Source organism: Mytilus edulis, chromosome 8 (genome assembly GCF_963676685.1).
Source record: "Mytilus edulis chromosome 8, xbMytEdul2.2, whole genome shotgun sequence".
Taxonomy (NCBI): Eukaryota; Metazoa; Mollusca; class Bivalvia; order Mytilida; family Mytilidae; genus Mytilus; species Mytilus edulis.
In genome coordinates, this window is record NC_092351.1 from 39,360,553 (window position 1) to 39,381,165 (window position 20,613).

General features: G+C 32.6%; 2 protein-coding genes across 2 annotated transcripts in view; one reads left to right on the forward strand and one right to left on the reverse strand.

The window, feature by feature from the left end:
- Positions 1 to 319: 319 nt before the first annotated feature.
- Positions 320 to 8,014, forward strand: LOC139485560 (G2/mitotic-specific cyclin-A-like). Its single transcript, XM_071270136.1, has 9 exons — positions 320 to 716; positions 2,251 to 2,479; positions 2,780 to 2,910; positions 3,787 to 4,010; positions 4,368 to 4,443; positions 4,889 to 5,017; positions 5,442 to 5,555; positions 6,254 to 6,387; positions 7,187 to 8,014. The coding sequence occupies exons 1-9, from the start codon at positions 540 to 542 to the stop codon at positions 7,248 to 7,250; spliced, it is 1,278 nt and encodes a 425-aa protein (XP_071126237.1). The 5' UTR covers positions 320 to 539; the 3' UTR covers positions 7,251 to 8,014.
- Positions 8,015 to 13,977: 5,963 nt separating this feature from the next.
- LOC139485561 (DNA repair protein RAD50.L-like) overlaps positions 13,978 to 20,613 on the reverse strand; it is a gene marked incomplete in the record, with an annotated part of 50,387 nt that continues 43,751 nt past the window's right edge. Inside the window, 4 exon segments of the mRNA XM_071270137.1 lie at positions 13,978 to 14,317; positions 16,234 to 16,362; positions 18,458 to 18,591; positions 19,757 to 19,896. Coding sequence (XP_071126238.1) covers positions 14,266 to 14,317; positions 16,234 to 16,362; positions 18,458 to 18,591; positions 19,757 to 19,896 — 455 coding nt within the window.

Below are 20,613 nucleotides of genomic sequence, written 5' to 3' on the forward strand. Positions count from 1 at the left end.
GATTTTTGATCATATACTATATAGTCTCACGACTCATGCAGGCCGCGGAGATCCGTGTCGGAAAAAAAATAAAGTAATTGCAAATGAATTGGAAATAGAATTACCATATGCATTGATACACATGTTTCTGAGTTATTCAATGACACTAGTATAATTGTCCGTCATTAAAAAAATGACTTGGCGACGAAAAAAAAACAAAACAAGTTTAAATTTGGCGCTAATAGTATACTTCGATATTTTCGGGTTTTAACTTAGCCAAATACCAACAGTCAAAAGGAAGAATGCGACGCCTCGATATTGGCTTGTTTATCATGTGGTCGCAAAAGCTTGAATTTGATTGGATTACGGGTATCATCGCGGGGAATTCAATGTCTGGCCTCAGTTTGATAAGCATCTCAGCTGAGTTTACTTCAAAAAAAAATATCTGAGGAACACAGAAGTACTGAATAAACTGATTACACTGCAACCAAGAACGTCACACAGCAGGTCACTTCAAGTGAAAATAATATTATTTTTCCATAGAACTCTTTCGTTTCACAATGTCTTTTGTTTTTGGCTCTACGATCCAGGACGAAAATGTTGAGAACCAAGGGCGACGTGGAAAAAGAGTTGAACAAGGAGTAACAACAAGAAACAATGCACCTAAGAGGGCAGCTCTCGGAGTCATCACAAATCAAGTACGAGTGCAACCACGAAGAGCAGCTAAACCATCTAAGGTATTTTTTTAATGTTCATTGACGAGGTTTTGTGGCTTTGCGTCATTTAAATTTTTGAACGACGCTGATATTTTTTCTCGGCATTTTTTGTTTAATTGACTTAAATTGTACTAGAATTGTTTAACGACAACTTAATATGTCGGGCTTGAGCAATAATTGTTAGAAGTATTAAGTACGTACACATCAACTTGTGAGTTGTGTTGTATAATTTCTTAAAAAAAGGGGGAAGGTACAGTAGGTATACTTCATGTTAGTTCGTCTATATCGCATACGGACGATACACCAATATATTTACCAAATAATATGGGAAATTATGCCTTAGTAGAGTACAATTTAAGAAATAGTCTTACTTGCTGAATATACACAACTTTGCCAATGACTATCAGATCAATTTTCCTCAGAATTGGGTATTTATGTTATTTTACTTTTAAAGGTAAAGATGTTAATCAAAAATCGTGCAACACCAGGCTTCATTCAAGAATATGAACTAAACGGCCATTAACTAGCAAAAAACGAACAGTTGAGAGCTACAAAAGCCTGTATCTTTCACCCCAAACCTTATATAATTAATTCCCGTAACCCATAACCTTAAATGTTACAGTAAGGATTTTATTAAAGAAATAATTCTTTCATGCCATGCTCTTGCAACCAGAGAGCACGAATTTCATTACAAAATTGCTTGTCTCCACCGGGACTCGAACCCAGGACTTCTGTGTTACAAGGCAGCGTGCTAACCGACTGAGCTAAAGAAGTACTTCCCTAGCTCAACCGCTTACGGCTGACTAAGTATCTACTAAGTTTTCTAAGGGAAGCAATCCCGTCACACTCTCATATTCACATGGGTGGGCATTATATTTGTCAATATGTCTTAATAAGGATGTTGGAGAGGTTTTAAATATTGACAAATATAATGCATACCCATGTTACAACGAGCATACAGCCTGGCTTAAATCTAAAAGAGAAATTTTCATCTTTTGTACTTCAAAGCAGACCCATATTACAGGCTAGAAAGGCATCCATTTTGATATAGTGTGTCAAAAAGTGTTCTAGAAAATCACAAGTTTAGAAACAATGAAAAATAAATGCATACATTTAAACGTACTTTTAGAATAATTTTATTTAATTTACTTGCGTGCAACAACTTAAAAAATGTCCATTTTGATTTCAAGTTGCAATTTGTGACATCAATCACATGCATCCAATGTTTTATTGGAATTGGATCATAGCTTTGTATAGTAAGCCAGAGAAGAATGTCTTATTAGAATCAAAATATACTGTTCCAAAAAGGGGGGAAAATGAAGACCCTGTATACAATGTATATAAGGTTAATTTAATTAGAACCTTTTAGTAATAGAATTCATTGTAATTACTTCTATATTTACCTTACCATGCACAAACTAATAGAACATTGATGTGCGACTGCCTCTGATCAATATCTCCAGTTTTATAGTTTGTTACCTTATCACTTATGGACTGCAACCAAACAACTTCAACTTTTATTTATAGGATAATACAATAATCATTATATTTTCAGGCTGGTGGGAATGATGAAAATGCATATCCAAAACAAGCCAAGGTATTTGGACAGGAGAACCAACCATTTACCATCTTTGTTGATGATAATGTTGCAGCCAGTAAACCTTTGTCCAAACCATCCAACAATGGTGGCAAGTTGAAGCTATCTCAGTCAATTACTGCACTGCCAGCCAGACATCAACCAATTTCTGCTGCCAATGACATCATCTGTGTTGATGATTCTATAGGTACCTGTTTTTCTTAATAATATTATTATGACTGTCCGAGTTGGATACATTTTCTTTCAATATCTCATCTATATTAAACATTATTAAACTGCTCGTCTCACTAGACTCCAAAAATATTATTTATTTCTCTAGTGATAGAAATTTAGTACATGTATTCAGTGCATCCAAAACACTTAACTTTCTTGTGGATGTATGACCAGAGTAAATATTTTGGTGAACCAACATTCACATGTGATCTGACAAGTTACAATTTTATTTTATGAAAAATTTAATAATTGTACTGTATCTCCTTTTGAACAGAAGAATCTCCAATGGTGTTGGATACCACACATGAGGAAATGGAAGACAAAAAGCCTTTAGACAGAGAATCAATCATTACCATGGTACCTGAATATGTAGAAGAGATTTATGCACATTTGAGAGAAGCTGAGGTAGGGTTAAGATGGTTAGATCATACAATTTAGTTGTAATATCGTTTTCATATTGTGTGTATATTCAGAATGCTCTTTGTTCATATAGAATAACCATACATTGTTTCAAATTATCAACATCTTTCTCGCATATTTAAACAAGGCAATCAACGGTCAGTGTATACATCACAAATGAAAAAAACAAAGTGCTGCAACACTTCATGAATGACTGTCAGTTTGTGTTGCAAAATCCAACTTCATTATACAAGGGAAATTTTTTGATTAAGAAATGACCTAATATTTTTTCTGTCTATGAAGAAATAACATTAAAAATGTGATGCACACTAAGTAACCTGCATAGCGGGTTATTTTGAAGTGTGCACCACATATTTTATGTTGTTTCGAATAGACAGAAAAAATATAAGTCATTTCTTATAATTTAATTTTAAGTTCCATTGTAAACCATGAAAAAGGTTGACGTCATGGTAACATGACAAAATTATGTCTATCGGCTGATAAACATAACAATGTCTGCCAATCAAGACAAATTACATTCAAAATTAAATTATTTAATATATAAACAAATTAACAAACATACATTTATTAATGGTAAAGCCCTACATTTACAATGTACATGTAATTGGAGAGAATACAAATATCAATTTTAAAAGTTATTGGTTTGAATGACCGGAGACACCACCGTATTGATAACCTTCAGCCAATCTGATGCAACTTTACCGAAAAATTTGCATATTATATGTACAAACAAAAAACCATGTTACTTGTAAAACGCCAATGAAAGAACATCGGGGAAAGAATTGATATAAAAACATTCACCTGGACATGATGTAACATGAATTTTTTTATCTATATTTTAAGTAAAATTTTCATTTTCAGGCAAAAAATAGACCAAAACATAATTACATGAAAAAACAATCGGATATAACAGCATCAATGAGGAGCATTCTGGTAGATTGGTTAGTTGAAGTATCTGAAGAATACAAGCTGCACAGAGAAACTTTATTCTTAGCTGTAAACTACATTGATAGATTTCTATCCTACATGTCTGTACAGAGAGGAAAACTTCAACTTGTTGGAGCTGCCAGCATGTTTCTTGCATCGTAAGATATTTTTACTCAAATTCCTTGCAGAATAATTTGAAAAAATACCCATTAAAACTTATTTTTTTTGGTTCATTACACATACATGTACATGGTATGGTAAGGGTTTTTTTTGCAACAGAAAATCAACATGCATGCATTTTGTTATTGCCTTCACAAAATTATTTGAATACAATAATTACTATACATGAGCCTTTTGAGGGGTTATATTTAGAAAGCTTAGCAATAGCTCATAGGGCATTTCATTTATTTATGGCTGCTAAGAAAGTTGGACAGATGGTTGTTTAAAAATGGAAGACAAGTCTGAGTGTCATTGATCATTTCTAAAGCTTTATATATGATATTTTTTTTCTTTAGAAAATATGAGGAAATCTACCCACCAGATGTTGGAGAATTTGCCTATATCACAGATGACACCTACACAAAACAACAGGTATGGAAACACAAGTTTAAGGGTACCGGTAGTTCTTTGTGAAATTGTCATAAATTTCTTCCAGTTATTGATGATGTGCAATAGATTTTCTCAAATCTGTAGAACTCGGGATAAATGTTCCATACATTTTGCCAATTAAAGTTACTTGTGGCTAAACTGTTATTTTCATTAAATACAGAATTGTTTTTGAGCAAAATGTGGAAATAAACTGAGGTGTACAGTGGATTCATTAGTTGCACATAGTTTTGCATGCGTGAAAATTTTCATCTGATGCATGCAAAATATTGAAATAGAAAATTTAGCCTTTTAATTCATTATCTTTCCACTTGTGAACATCAACATTTTAACGGATTATTTTTCATCATACAATGTATGTTATTTAAATTATTTAAAACATATTACTATTTTCCAGATAACCAATAGTCTTAATTTTTGCTTTGTCTAGGTATTGAGAATGGAACACCTTGTTCTGAAGGTTTTGACATTTGATGTAGCTGTACCAACAACAAATTGGTTTTGTGATCACTTCCTGACAGACTCTGATGCTGACGATAAAGTCAAAGCCTTGTCTATGGTAAAAAATTATATTTTGATTATTGTTTCTTGATTTAGAACTGAAATGTTGTCAGCTGATCAACTATTAAACGATTAAATATGGTTTTTCGAAACAGAGAGTCTTTCTCTGCTACATTTTCATCAAATGCATGAAATTAAAAATTATCACAAAGAAAAAAGATCAAAGGATAAATAAACATAACTGTATATATACATAATTTAACAAAAACAAATTTCACTTGCTGAAATTACTTTACAAAGCATGGTGCTATTTATTGTTTGTGATTAGCTTGAATGGTATAGGTTCATTTGGTTGACTATCTTTGAATCATTTCAGTACTTTTGATGCTTTATAAGTATATTTTAAGGTTGTATATTTTAGATTTTAAACTCTGATTGCAGGTTCATATGTCGTTGTATTAATAGGAAGTGTTATTTTTCAGTTCTTAGCAGAAAATACATTAATAGAAGCCGATACTTTCTTGAAATACCTTCCTAGTCAAATAGCAGCTGCCTGTATATGTTTAGCTAGATTTTCTTTAGGACAAGAACCCTGGGTAAGATTACTAAAAATTATGATGGTGACTGACCATTCAGTATAACAACCTTTTCATATTTTGAAGAAAGAGTTTTTGATTGAAAAACAGACTTCCAGAAAAAGCGTCGACTAATATATTAGTTTTCAATATAAAATAGTTTTGTGTTGCAACTCTCATTGCAATTGTAATTTTATTGGTTAAGATAAGTGTTCCCAGTATATTCTAGTACTTAGAAAAAAAGAAATATACTGTACTTAAAACAAAAAACAAGAATGTGTCCAAATTACACGGATGCCTCATCCGCATTATCATTTTCTATAGTCAGTGGACCGTGAAATTGGAATAAAATCTCTAATTTGGTATTAAAATTTGAAAGGTCATATCATAGGGAACATGTTTACTAAGTTTCAAGTTGATCGGACTTAAATTTCATCAAAAACTACCTTGACCAAAAAATTTATCCTGAAACGGGACTGAAGGACAGACAATCCAGAAAACACAATGCCAATAAATGGGGCATAAAAAAAAGTTACTTCACAAAAAACTATTTTGCTCAAAATAAGGTTGTACATAATTAAACCCACAAAATGAATTACTGCACAAACAATTGATTGTTCCTTGTCATAGATATTCTAAAAAATAAGCAAACTGCCAAAATATGTAAACCTGAACCTGTTTGACATGTCATTATTAAAATATGCTTCTTTACTTTTTAGCCCCAAACCCTGATAAAGTCCAGTGGTTATGAAGTAGGACATTTTGTTGACTGTTTGAAAGACCTTCATAAACTGTACCTTAATGCTGACAAGAGTCCACAACAGTCAGTAGTTGAAAAATACAGAAGTACAAAGTAAGTAATGGATAAATTGTTGGCAAAAACCCTGTTTGTTTCTTATATACTACCCCTGTTTGTTTCTTATATACTACCTATGCTATCTTTGGCATCATAAATTCTTTGCATTTCTGGACAAATCAATAGCCAATTCATAGTTTTACTTCTCAAAGATTATTTAAAACATGAAAACCAAATGTTGAGTAAAAATTTTCAAGCATTTCTCTAGAAATGTAGTGTAGCGTTTTTGATATGATTTGAAGACCTGAAAAGAAAATGTAACCAAATGTGACTTCTATGATAAACTTGTCAACAGATAAAAGGTATGAGTGCCAATAAGAACTCTATCCAAGTCGCAATGTGTAAAAAGTAAACCATTAAAGGTCAAAGTGCAGTCTAACACAAAGCCTTGGCTCACACCAAACAGTAGGATATAAGAGGCCCAAAATTAATGAGTTAAACTTTCCAACAGTAAAAACAACTGTTCAATCTGTTTAAAAAAAACAGAAACATATGAACTCAACAAATGACAACCACTTTATAACAGGTTCCTGACATAGAAAAGGTGCAGTCAAGACTAATTTTAAACTAAAAATTTTTTGGGCAAAAAACTTCGATTGTCAAAATCTTGAAATAAACACTAACTCTAACTACAATAGTCAATGAATGGAATAACAACCATGTTCAAGTTATTTTGTTCTATTGTAATACTCATAAAAACATTAATGGTGGACAGCTAGGAAATAGGTTGTTTTCGAATGACCTGTTAAGCCAGTTTCACATTCCTTTATTTAAAATTGTATGTTTTTTCTTTCAGGTATGAAGAAATCTCAAATTTCCAGAAGTTCCCCCCTCCAGCCAGTCTGCCTCTGGTTGTGTAGAGACTACTGTCCTATATTTACCACAGTTCTTTCATCAACACCAGGTTATGATCAGCTTTGTGGCCGTGACTATGTGTGGGAAATTATTTATTGACAATTCTTGTTCCTTTCCCATACCTTTCAGGTGCAATAAGGAAGGCAGCTCCTATTTCATGTGTGTGATGTGTATGTTTCTGATGAATGTGTGTGTATGTTGATGTGGTTGTGAATTTGTGTAAAAGATAATATAAAGGTATGACTCCTCATTGCTAATCATGATTTTAAACAATGCATGTTCTCTCATAAGTCATGTATGAATGAATTTTAAAAATTACCAAAGCCATTTACATGCAATTCTTTTTTTATATTTTTACCTCTTTTTAATTTTTTTTTAAAAATGGCATGAATTTGATTTTTAGTTGACTTTTATTTTTAAAAGTTTATTCGATTGCATAACTATTGTCTCACAGAATCTCCTTCAAAAGATTTTTACTATCTGTTTATTACATTGTTTTTACATGTCAATTTTGTGTTGTTTTTATCCACGAAGTTAAAATCCTATTTGTAACTTTATGAAATACGCAAGTTATACATTCTTAGTGCTCCGATTTGTTTTTCGACATCTTTTTTCTCGAAATAATTTTGATGGAGGTTTTTAAGGACATTGTTTGCCATAATCATTGCATAAATTTTATTAAGTTGACGCTTATTTTTATTACTAGTTGTATATTATCATGTAAACTGTAAATATTCATGTACAAGAACAAATATATTTTAAATTAAAATCTGTCTTTTGTTTTATTTGTAAATAGATCATATGGTTGTGGGTTTTTATGAATAAGTTGGTCTTTGAAGTTAAAATCATTGGAGCACTTGTTTTGGCATAAATCGATTCATTGACCATTTTATTGTGTTTTGAAAAATAAAAGCATTTTAAATAATCTTGTATTGAATTATGTCAAGATATTCAACTTTTCTCTAAATAAGATGTGGTATGACTGCCAATGATTACTTCACCAGAAACCAAATGATAAAGTAACTGTATAGCCTTCAACAATGAGCAAAATCTACACCACACAGCAATTTATCCTTATATAGTGGTGTTCTTTTGTATGTGTATGTAAAAATCGTTACATTAAATTTTGATTACATGTGTCATCTACAAAAATCTTGCACAAGGGAAATAATCTAAAGGTTTTTCACAATTGTCCATGCATTGTGGACGAAAAATATATATTTCATATTCTGATATATTTTAAGCACTTGGAATTATTGTTGGGATGCCTCTATCTGAAATGTGAAATGAAACGGTCCAGTTGTATGTAATAAATATTGGTGCTCCTAGGTCCAACATTTGGGACCTTAGGAGACGTGGACAGGGTGCAAACTATGAATGGAGTTTGAATTTAGATGTATTATATTCTAAAGCTATAAAGAACTGATGTACAATTTGGCAAATAACTGCTGTAGGTTCTGAAAACTGGGCCATGTAGCAACTGATCCCAGTCATAATGCATACCACCCCAGGTTTCTCAAATTGCTATCGAGCCTGTGAAAATTTCTCCTATAACCTATACATTTTTTTTTAACATTAGAGGCCTTGGATATCTTTTTTTTCTCCTGTACACTATTGCTGAATCTTATTGACTGTCAAAAGATAATTGGTATGCAGTTGAATAAGCATTGGCACTTCTCATTTCCATTGGAAATAATTTGTTGTGTCCCCCTAGTCATGGTCTATTGATTTTGAAATTTCCCCCTCTTTTTCATGTTGGTTTTGTGATCACTGTGCTTAAACGGCTGTGGGTAACTTAAGTTACCCACAGCCCAAGATGGCGGACTCTAAACTCGTTGATATTTAATTCATACAAAATGTACCTTTTGCGACGTTTTTCATGCAGAATGTAAATATTTATAGGATTATTGAATAAGGAAATGACTAACAATTACCATAAATTTGTTAATATAGAGTTCACTAAAGCGCAAGGTCAACTTTAAAAAATGCATAAGATGTCCGTAACTTTTTGATCGAAACTAAGCAGACTGTCCGTAACTTTATTTTTAGATGTGGGTAACTTTTGATTTAAAATTTTAAGAATTATAGTTTCAACAATTAGAAGACAATTAACATCATATTTGTAACCTTCGCGGCCGTTTATACTACTCATTCACCACCAAATGTAATTTTATTAACGCATCATACTTACACCACAGAAGTTTTATGTGGGGTTTATGGTTTGAACTTTTATTTACTGATGTGCGTCTTATCGACGTTTTTCGCTTGTCAGACCAAGGCTTTTCCATACTCTTAAATGTTTTGAGTTTAATTATATGTTTGCGGTTTACCTTCACCTCTGTTTCTTTCTATGTGTATTTTGATGAATACTCTTTGACGCGGCTCGGTATTTATACATCCCACCAGTTAGCATGGTTAGTTATAGTGTTATGATTTTTTGAATATGTTTCCTAGTATGTTTTTTTTCTCTCTTTGTATGTTATCAGGGGTTGTTAGACTATTAAATTACCCTGTTGTCGTACGTAGTTATTTATATTTTTATATACTATGTCGAATTGTTACACTATGATGCCTGCTCTTTCCTTTTATTGTCACTGACTTTTACCTATTGTGTCTTTTAGTTTTATTCAGTTTAATGAGATTTAATGCAACTTGCATACAAATGAAATATGCAGCTAGCTGTAAAACAAGGTTTATTCATTTATACAAGATGTCCTTTTTTAAGTTTTCCCATTTACTGTAAATCTTGGCCAGGGTGCCGCAATATCACCGTGCGCAACGTCCCAGTGTGTCCAGATTGACACCCTTTCATTTTACTGTCAATGCTGATGGGATTTGTTTTTGTGGGGATGAGAGAAAAGTGTTTTTGGCTTTTTCAAAAAGACGGAAAAAGTTTGTGCACTTAAGTCTCGTATAGTCTATCCACTGCATGCCTGGGCAATTTGGGTTCCCCTCCAAAATCCCGAATTCACGCTACCCTTGTCGTTGCTGGCAGAAAATCAGTAAGTGTATACATGCTACATGTATGTGTAAAAAATACTTGTGTAGTCTACTTGTTCAAAAATAAAAACGAACAATGATGTTTCAACAGTTTATCTGCTATGATCGGAAACAACCCTCCGAACTAGGCGATTCGGGTACCCCGACGTTATACAAAATGAGACCCGAGTTTTCCGGATTTATCGTGATTTTTTTCATATTTTTCCCAATTTTGTCTTCCATCGATACAATGAATTATATCATACTAAACATCTACTTCGTTTTGTGAATATGTATTCGATGCAATCTCTATCATCAGTTTAAACATTACATCCGCGTATGTCGATTCTCTGAAAGTTACGGACATCTCTATTGGTATGATGAAAAAAGTTACGGACAAGTTGTTTTGAAGTTACGGACAGCCTAAGTGTTTTTTTAAATCGTGCTGTGATCGTTTATTTTGTAGAATTTAATCACCTTTCCAGTTTAGGGGTTTCCCTAAACGATTAATACAACTTTTAAATTCAGTTGTTTAATTGATGCATTCGTGGTATTGTTATTCTATAGAAGAAAAGTATCTAACCGACGCAAGGCGGCTCCATCTTGGGCTGTGGGTAACTTAAGTTACCCACAGCCGTTTAAGCACAGTGGTGATGAAGCTAGTTAAGGGGAATCTAAGTGGTGGGTAATAATATTTGGTATGGAGATGTATTCTAATTGACATCTCATTTGTCGTGCCTTGTCAAAAAGCTAATCATAGGTTAGTCCAAATAGGCAGACGTCAATTATTTGGGACTAATAATAGGTATGCTGTTTCCAGCATTGACGTCAACAATGTATTAGTTTGTGTTATCTCTAGTTTATGGTAAAGAACTAGTGAGTGGTAGGTGGATCATGTGCAGTTGTATAAGCATTCTTCATAGATCATTGACTTTGAAACTTTTACCATTATATGTTTGTTTAGGTTTGGTATCTGTTTATAAATGCAGTTGTATTAGCATAGGAACCTAATTTACATAAAGATTGTTTAGCCTTGTACTTCAGCAGTGATGGATCCATACATTTTTCATAAGTGGATGCAGGGTCGAATTTAAGCTTTAATGGGTATTATGTTTTCTGGTCTGTGCGTCTGTCTTTTCAGTCATTGTACCGTCCATCTGTCCCGCTTCAGGTTAAAGTTTTTGGTCGAGGTAGGTTTTTGATGAAGTTGAAGTCCAATATCTTGAAACTTGGTACACATGTTCCCTATGATATGATCTTTCTAATTTGAATGTCAAATTCCGAGATTTTTCCCCATTTTTACGTTCCACTAAACACATAAAATTACAGTGTGATGGGTCATCCCTGTACTGGGGACACATTCTTGTTTATGTACTAGCCAGCTGGCCAGTGGACTGAAAAATTTACTGGTCTGGCTGCAAAATGACAATCGATTGACAAACATTTAATATAAATGAAAGATTTTTACTTTTTTTTAATGCTTTCTATATATGTTAGACAAGAAAAAGAGTCTCGATCCTGATTTTGATAAATGCTTTGATAATCTTAATGATTTTATTTATCAAAATCAGGATCAAGTACAGAAAAAATGTCAACATTGTCTTCCACATCATCACAATCCTCACAACGACGACTGGGTCGTCTGAAGTGCTGCCCAGAAATAATCTACATTACAATAGCTGGGACAAAGTTTTCACACATTATTTTATTCACTATATTGCGATCGACAATATAACTTAACAATTCATGATCTTTTTCCCAGTATTTTTTATATTTATGTTTCCTTTTTTCAATTTCATAATCTTTATCCTTTTTGTCCAGCGGTCCTTCCAAATATTTCTACATTTTGTGTTGCTGTGAAAGGATGATCGCCCTAGATATTAATTAACTTGATCAATTATAATACTTAGTACCCCCAGTACAGTGCAATTGATAAATTTGTTTCAAAACAAACTGATATTGCGATGCAATCAGTGAGTTAACTACTGACAAATTTCTACTGGTCCGCAGTACCAGCTGACAAAATCTACTGGTCTGACGCAAATTCTACTGGTCTCGGACCACCGGACCAGCGGCAATTTTGACCCCTGACTGGGGGCCCCACTCAGATCATGATTCAGTGATTCCCTATATAATCAACCAATTTTCCCCAAGAATCTTCCTCTCCTCAGTCATGGTTCATTGACTGAATAATTGCATTCTTTGTCACATGTCAAAGTATTGCTATTTTAATTTCAACATTTGCATTATCAAAGTAACATAAAAGGCGAGACATATCTCTGTGATTATTATATGGACATGCCCCGCCCCCTAAGTTGAGCTTCATTAACTGAATATTTTGGTTAACTTGCATCTTCAAGTATTGCTTTTTAAATTTCAACATATGCATTCTTATGAAAATAAAGGGGAGATCCCTGTTTACAAGCTTTTATATTTCAGAAGGTAGAATACCAAGATGCTTCATCCTTTGTGTTGTGAAGTTTCAGTCTTATATCTCATGTCCTTGACCTCATTTTCATGGTTTATTAGTCAATAATATGATTTTGTTAATGCAAGTTGTACTATAAGCAATAGGTCATTAATATAATTTGGTATATGGAATGTTTAAGGTATATCTGTCAGGATCATATAACCTCAATCTAATTAAAAACCGATCTCTCATCGCTCCTGTTTCTGTATGTCGCATGGGAGATCTAACGAAACCCGCTTTGAGGTCACATGTGAGTGACCTCGTAGGTGTGTCTTTTTCGACCAATGAAATTGAGTCTTCCACGATCTTGGAAGTTTAACGTAAGGCAAAGGGATGCAACTCAGTTTATTTACGACGAAATCGTCAGTCAAAATAATTCATAAACTTTTTTGATTGGCTTATTAATAGGTCGTCAACTCATTTGCATATCTTTATAAATTCATAACTTTTAGTTCACTCACATGTGACCTCAAAGCCGGTTTCGTTAGATCTCCCACGCGACATATCAGAAACAGGAGCGATGAGAGATCGGTTTTTATTTAGATTGATATAACCTTAGCCTTGTATTATTGGTTCTTTGGTCAATGTTGAGATTTTGTAAAGACAAGTCATCAGTTTCTCCAATACTAAAAACTACTGAACAAAAAACATCTTACACAAGCAACACACGACAAACACGGAATTAAATGCTCCTGACTTGTGACAATCAAACTTTACTCAAGAATCAGTTTGAGGTTACTGTTCAAATGTTTGGACAGTAGACCTATGGGATAAAAACAATACTGTGGATTTATTTATTTTGGTAGGTACCAATTTTTGGTTTCACACATTGTTTTACAAATGTCTGACTAACAGCCATTATAAATATTGCACTACATTCAACATGTAGTTCGTAGTTCAAAAGTACTCCTGAAATCAATTAAAAATTTGTGTCTCACAAATAATAAATCCACAGAGGCTATTGTTCTCTTACAAAAACAAAATATTCTACTTGTGATGAAAATATCTGATCCAATACTGAATGACAAAAAATTGTTCCTATAGATATAAGAAGATGTGGTATGAGTGCAAATGAGACAACTCTCCATCGAAGTTGCAAATAATAAAAGTAAACCATTATAGGTCAAAGTATGGTCTTCAACAGAGAGCCTATTGATTAATATTTCCAAGGGGCATTACTCTGTAAATAGTAAGCAGGCACTAATCATCTAACTGTCCTAGACATGTAGCAGCAATACGTCATACAGGGGACAGAAAATGAAATGTAGTCACAGAAAAATGTCTTGAATTTTATCATGTTTTATTAAGAATAACAATTGCTCAATCTTTAACATGTTTGGTTTGTAACAAAAGGGTTATACATACAAAAAACATTTCAAAATGTAAGTCAAATGTTTTCAATTAAGTTCTACAGGCTGCCTTTTTCATGTTGTTCATCTGCCTATCAATGATCTATCATTTGTGTTTCAAGAGCATCATTATTAACTTTGTTTAACAACAAAAATTGTCATGATTTCACACGGAACTTGTGACGTCAGTTTCTTCCTTTACAACTGTCTTTTACTCCCCAATCATCTTGAGTGAAGCTCTCCAACCCTAGCTCTCACTAACTGTGAATAGCCACTGAAATGAGAATTCATTTATTTAAAAAAACACAGTAGGGTTTTTTCTGAAATAAGAATTAATTTGTTTGAAATGTTGTTTTCCCCATAATGAAAATATGAAAAAAAAATGCATATTTCTCTTTTATTTTCAAAAATATTTCTGATTAACTTTATTTCAAAAAGGTGAACATTTGTATAGAAAGCACATAAAATTTACATTTTCTCTTGTCACTCAGGATAAATGAACAATAATTTTACTATTTCTTTTTGGTTGATTTTTTTCATAAATCATGCTTTATAACTGAGAACAGTTTTTCTCAGTCAAGAGAAGAGTGAGAATGCGATGACGTCATTGACTTTGCCTTGTAAAATATACAAAAAAAAGATTATCAATGATCTTTCAATCATGGCAGTTTCTTAGGTACATCTCATCTTCTGCCATCTCCTTGATGAGATTTTGTATAGAAACTTCCTCTTGTTTCAAAATAAATAAACTATTAACAATTCACCTCATTTTAAAGGAGTAGGTCTGGTAAGGGCCGATTTTGGCCTCAAATATCAGGTTCATCTAACGAAAGATTTTGGACACTTTTTAAACACTTGAGTATCTATTTCAATTGATTCAATATTTTATGTGAAAGATTTTAAGGTAGATCATAAGTAAATGTTTTTTGAGACAGAATTTTCTTATAATTTGACAAAATAAAGATTTTCCTATGCTTTTTTCAAAAATATAATAAAAAGTATGGGTCACCGTGCTATTTTTCAAGCTATGAGTCGTTGAAAATTGCGTAAATTTGGTTAGTTTGTTCATGAAAAAACACATAACAGTGCATAAAAAAAATTCTATGAGATAGAATTTTGAAATAAATTGTGAGAAGATAGGTTTTATAAAATGCTTTAAGAAAATAAAAAGAAAACATGGTGTCACCGAACTTGTTTTCTTGCCACAAGTAAAAATGAAAAATTTCCCTATTAGCCCAGTATAAATTTTGTGCTAAAAGAGTTATCTCCCCTTAAATGGCTCATTTGAAAAAAAAATGATTTTAAAAACCAAAAAGGTTGATATTTGTTAAAATATTTTGAATAATACAATAAATTAGCAAGTTTTCTTTATATAAATAAACAGTCTAACCATTAAATTGCGAATCTGTTTCCAAATTTGCTGATTTGGGCAAATAACTAGACCGATTTTGTACTGTGATTGTACAATCCAAGATGGCGGTATACCATGAATCTACCTTAACTGATTTAGTCATTAAAAACTCTCCATTTTAAGCTTAAATATGAAAAATCTATCAAATATGCCAAAAAACGACACTTTTCAGATGGTTTTTGTCAAAAATGAAAGTGGCTGCATCCGTGTTCATCCTCAACCTTTATATATGTTATGTATTATCAGCAAATACAACTTGAATTTAATATTGTGAATGAACACGAAGGCGGCCACTTTCATTTAAGACGGAAACCGTCTAAAATTTAACTAAAATGCTGAAATTGTGAAGATTTCAGTAATTTAGCATGACTTTATGATGCTAGTACCCGATATTTGTGCATTGTATGGTCAAAAACAACCCATATTTATGTAGCAGAAGCATTCTACTTTCCAGTAAATAGCTAAAAGATTACATTTTCACAATTTTGTAAAACTGCTATATTTTGGGGCCAAACAGCGGGGTCTTACTGAACCTTCTCCTTTGTACAGAGTGGTTCCAAAATAACTGATAAAGCTGTTAGGAAAGACCATTTTTTGTAAAGTAACTTTTATGACACAGAAAGGGGAGTCAGATAAAAAGGAGACTTCAGACACCAGTCACTAATTGACTTAAAAAAAATTACCTCGAAAGTTTTTATTCAACTTAAAATCATTTGTAACAACTAAACAGCACTTTTCTGAAATTGTACATGAAAGTTCTATGATATGACCTGGCTTACCTCTGATCTTTTCTGACCTTGAAAAACTCATCCACATATTCTGATCTTCCTAACAACTCCACAAAATCTTCATCGTGAGTAATGATTACTAACTGGAAATTTTTTTGGTGGACTCTTCCCTTGATAATTCTGAAAAAAATAAAAGCTTTATTAGTACTAAGATAGCATTTGTGAAATTTTTGCCACTGTGACACACCACCACATTACTGTGTTATAAATATATCTTGTATTTAAATGTATCTGCTTAGTTTAATACATGTTATTCTATGTTAAAGGTGAAAATTCTTGCAAAACTTTTAAAATAGATTTTCATCTACATATCCTTACACACACTATCATAATCTTACCAAAAATCAATATAATCCATAAAAAGATGTTAATCAAAGAGCTGATAGCTCTGAGGTGGAAGAAGGTAAATAAAAGGTAACTTGAATTACCATGAAAACAGCCCCACTAACCCAGCCTGCTTTGTTCCATTATCATTGTGACATATTTTTTTTCTTCAAACAAGAATGTGTCATAATTACATGGATTTCCCATCCGTCCAATCATTTTCTATGTTCAGTGGACTGTGAAAATTAGGTAAAACCTTTAATATGGCAGCAAAATTAGAGAGATCATATCATAAGGAACACATGTTTACTAAGTTTCAAGTTGTATATTTGAACTTACATGCCATTTTCTTAAGTCTGTTTGCATGATTCTAGTTATTAAATCGGTAGATAAGATGAACATGTAGCTAGCAGACCAAGGTTTATTTTCTTGTGTAAGAATATTATATGCTTGTTGAAATTTCCAATTTTGAATTATGCACAAAGATAGACCTTATTATTAGTATTGTATGGTCAAAACATGTCAAAAGAATTTTGTGATGCTTCTAAATTTATATCTTCTTATTAATTTGAACCCTCATTTAGAAAAGTTGTTCCAAATATAATGAATTTTCCCACTTTTGAGTTAAAAATCTTAAAAATGTTCTTTCTTATTTTTTTCAACAGAAAAATGACACCTTGTTTTAGGGACAGTCACTCATTTAAAGAACACTACTCATAATGGGGGGGGGGGGGGGGGGGGATCCCAACCTGTTTGTTTGTCTTCATGAAAAAAGAATAGTACATTGTCCTTTAAATGATTTAATTAAATACAAAAACAAGTATTATGTCAAAAAATTAGTGTAAATAATACTATTTATCATCTTTATGGTAGAACTGCATCATTGAATTTTGTCAATCAGCCATGCTTTTATCCTTCAGCTGTGTAAGAACCTGCTTGCAGAGGAAAATTCACATGCCATGTTCACTGGCGATTTTCCAACTAGATGAAAACAACACAAGTTCAAAATCTAGCATGTGAGAATAATCTTCAGAGAAAACATTTTTGATTGGCTTATTCATTGATCATGAGAAACACAGAATTTGATTGGCTGAACACGATTGTCTTACAAGGAACACGTTTTTTTTTTAGAGTTTTTTACCCTTAATATTAATATTTTTTGATAAGTAAATTCAACGAATTATTATAAAAATGTCCTTGATAAGAGTAAAGAGAATGAACACAGGGCTATGTGGGTTGAAAGAACTCAGGACAAACAGACCAAGGGCAACATGTAAACAGGGCGAGTTGTTCTGATACCCAATTCACGCATGCATACTACAAATATCTACAGTAAAAACATCCCGTTACAAGTAAACAAATACGTTCATGTAGATGAGATGAAATCTAACAATTTACATAAATAAAAGGGTACATATTTACGATAGTGATTGTCTTTCAATCCTAATCTACAAATTAAATGATTCAGATGCTTTATTATGTTAAAATCGGTGCCAGGAATCGAAAGTTGTTATGAAATTGTAATACACTGTACACAGAAATGAATGCGGCATACGGAGAATTAACGATTTTTAAGTCGGCCCCATTGACCTTCAGAAGACTTGAAGTCTTCTCCCACCAAAAAGTATAGAAATTAAAATGGTTTATAGTACACTAAATTGACAGCTGGACCATTTTCAGTAGTAATGCACATTTTCCCTCCTGCATAAATTAAGTTATTTTGTCGGCCAGTTACTGCTTATTTAGTGGTGACACTCAGGCTTGGATTCCAAAATAATGTCAAGGTGAAGGTTAAATGCAGGTGAACTCCTATTTAGCAGTAAAAACAGAAAAAAGACTAAAACCAATAATTGCTACTCATAATTCTATCTGATTTTAAATAACAACTTACTCTACAAGTGCAAAAGCCAGACTTTCAATGTTTTCTCTGTCTAGGTTAGTTGTTGGTTCATCTAAAGCCAGAATTCCACAATTCAAACAAAATGTCTCAGCTAATGCTAATCTAATGATTAATGAGGCTAATACCTACAATGTATAATATACAGTAGATTTTTATAACTTGAAGAAAGAAAGGCCCTTTACCGTTATTTGGCTCCAATGGCTCTCCATCTTTATGACACGTATTTCGAAGAATATGCATGTCACCTCAATCTTTCACCATTTAATAAAAGTTTTTCAGTTTTGATGTTCCTTTTGAGCTCAAATACGACTTTCAAAATTGTAAACGGATAAAACGGGTTTTTGGAGAAGTGGGCTTTCCATCCATGTTTGACACACATAGTCCAGAGGTTTAAAACTTCCAACTTACTTCTTTTAAATACTTTCTTTAAGATTTCATACACAAATCTTAATATTGCTGTTCTTGTTTTAAGAGAAAATACAAAAAAAATTCTCATACTTCCCTAAATCAAATATTTTGATTCCATTATATGACATTACAATGCTATAATCATTGGATAATTGTCAGGGGTCGAAATTAGCGCTAGTCTGGTAGTCCGGGACTAGTAAAATTTGTGTCGGACCAGTAGATTAAGTCAGCTGGTGGTCCGGCTGACCAGTAGAAATTTGTCGATAAAAATCACTGATTGCATCGCAATCTCCGTTTGTTTACAAAACAATTTACCTGTGAAATCAATTACACGGTACTGGGGGGTATTAAAATTGATCAAGTTAATTAATATCTCGGGTGAGCGTCCTTCACAACAATACAAAATGTGGAAATTCCTTTGTTACTGTCTAACTTATGTAAACGAAAGCATCAAAATAAAATTAAACATCTGTCATTTATATTAGTGTTTGTCAAATTAATGTCATTTTTGCAGGACCAGTAGATTTGGAGCCGGACCAGTAGAGTTTTCAGTCCACTGGTCCGGCTGGCTAGTACACAAAAAAGCTTAAATTCAACCCCTGATAACTGTTGACACATTGTAATTATGATTTGACACACTTAAATGCCTTCCAATGCATGCCCAAAGAAGGTATTTCTGTGAATGATAGAGTAGACTTTTATTTATAAAATGAAGATGGTCACAGGGCTATTTTGAATGATTGAAAAACTAACAAAAATTTAGTATTTTTTTCTGATCATTTCATAGATATTTTGATAAAATTATTCAACACTTCAGGTATTATTTGTTTCAGGCTAACAAAATAAGGAAATTCTTATTATTTAATGAACATATATATATACCTTTTGTCCAGCACTACATCTCCCCCTCATATCCAGGGCAGTATCCCCTTTTATCATCACCACACGATAATTATAATTGCGTCTTGTTTTCATTATGCCACTGTCATCTTCATCACTTCGAATTTCAATTGTTTCAATGTCTGACAAAAAATAATAACTGGGTTAAAATACAATTTGTTTCTTTTTTGCTCCAGCAATTTGGCAATCTTTATATACTAAATAAGATGTTCAGTATGGAAAAGTACCTACTACAGACAGAAGACTTATTCTTTACTATTACACAATACTGGTAGTTTACATTCTTATTTGGTATACTGTTGGTTAAGCATCTATGCATTATGAACTTTCAATATCCATTATTAGACATCTGAATGGTGTTTTTGTGAAGAACAACTAATGATATACCATTGATGACTGGAAAAATCATGTATTATCTGAATAAATCAAAAAGAATCAGGTGTTATACTCTACTTGATATAATAAACAAATTATAGATGGTTGTTTAAGGGCATTTAGATGCACATTTAAGAGATAACATGTTTATGTGATATGAATATTAATCATACTAGACCAAAACCCTGAGCAAGACTAGTTTAGAAGACATACCACACTATCCTTCACAATATTCTGATTTAATTCAATCAGTCTTTGCAGTTAGAGGACATACGGCACTACCTGTCACATTGTTCTGATTTCAAGTGAATCAGTCTTTGCACTTACTGTTAAGTTCTGTATGCTTAGTTTAGAAACAGCAAATATTAATTCTAAAGTCTATGATTTGACAATGCAGGGGATCAATCCAACTACCTACAGCTCTCGTGGGGAGCTGACTACCATTAAACCACCAAGAATGAATT

Coding starts and splice junctions, on each gene's coding strand:
- LOC139485560 (XM_071270136.1), top strand. CDS start 540: ATGTCTTTTGTTTTTGGCTCTACGATCCAGGACGAAAATGTTGAGAAC. Junction 717..2,250: donor GAGCAGCTAAACCATCTAAG/GTATTTTTTTAA, acceptor TTATATTTTCAG/GCTGGTGGGAATGATGAAAA. Junction 4,444..4,888: donor ACACCTACACAAAACAACAG/GTATGGAAACAC, acceptor TGCTTTGTCTAG/GTATTGAGAATGGAACACCT.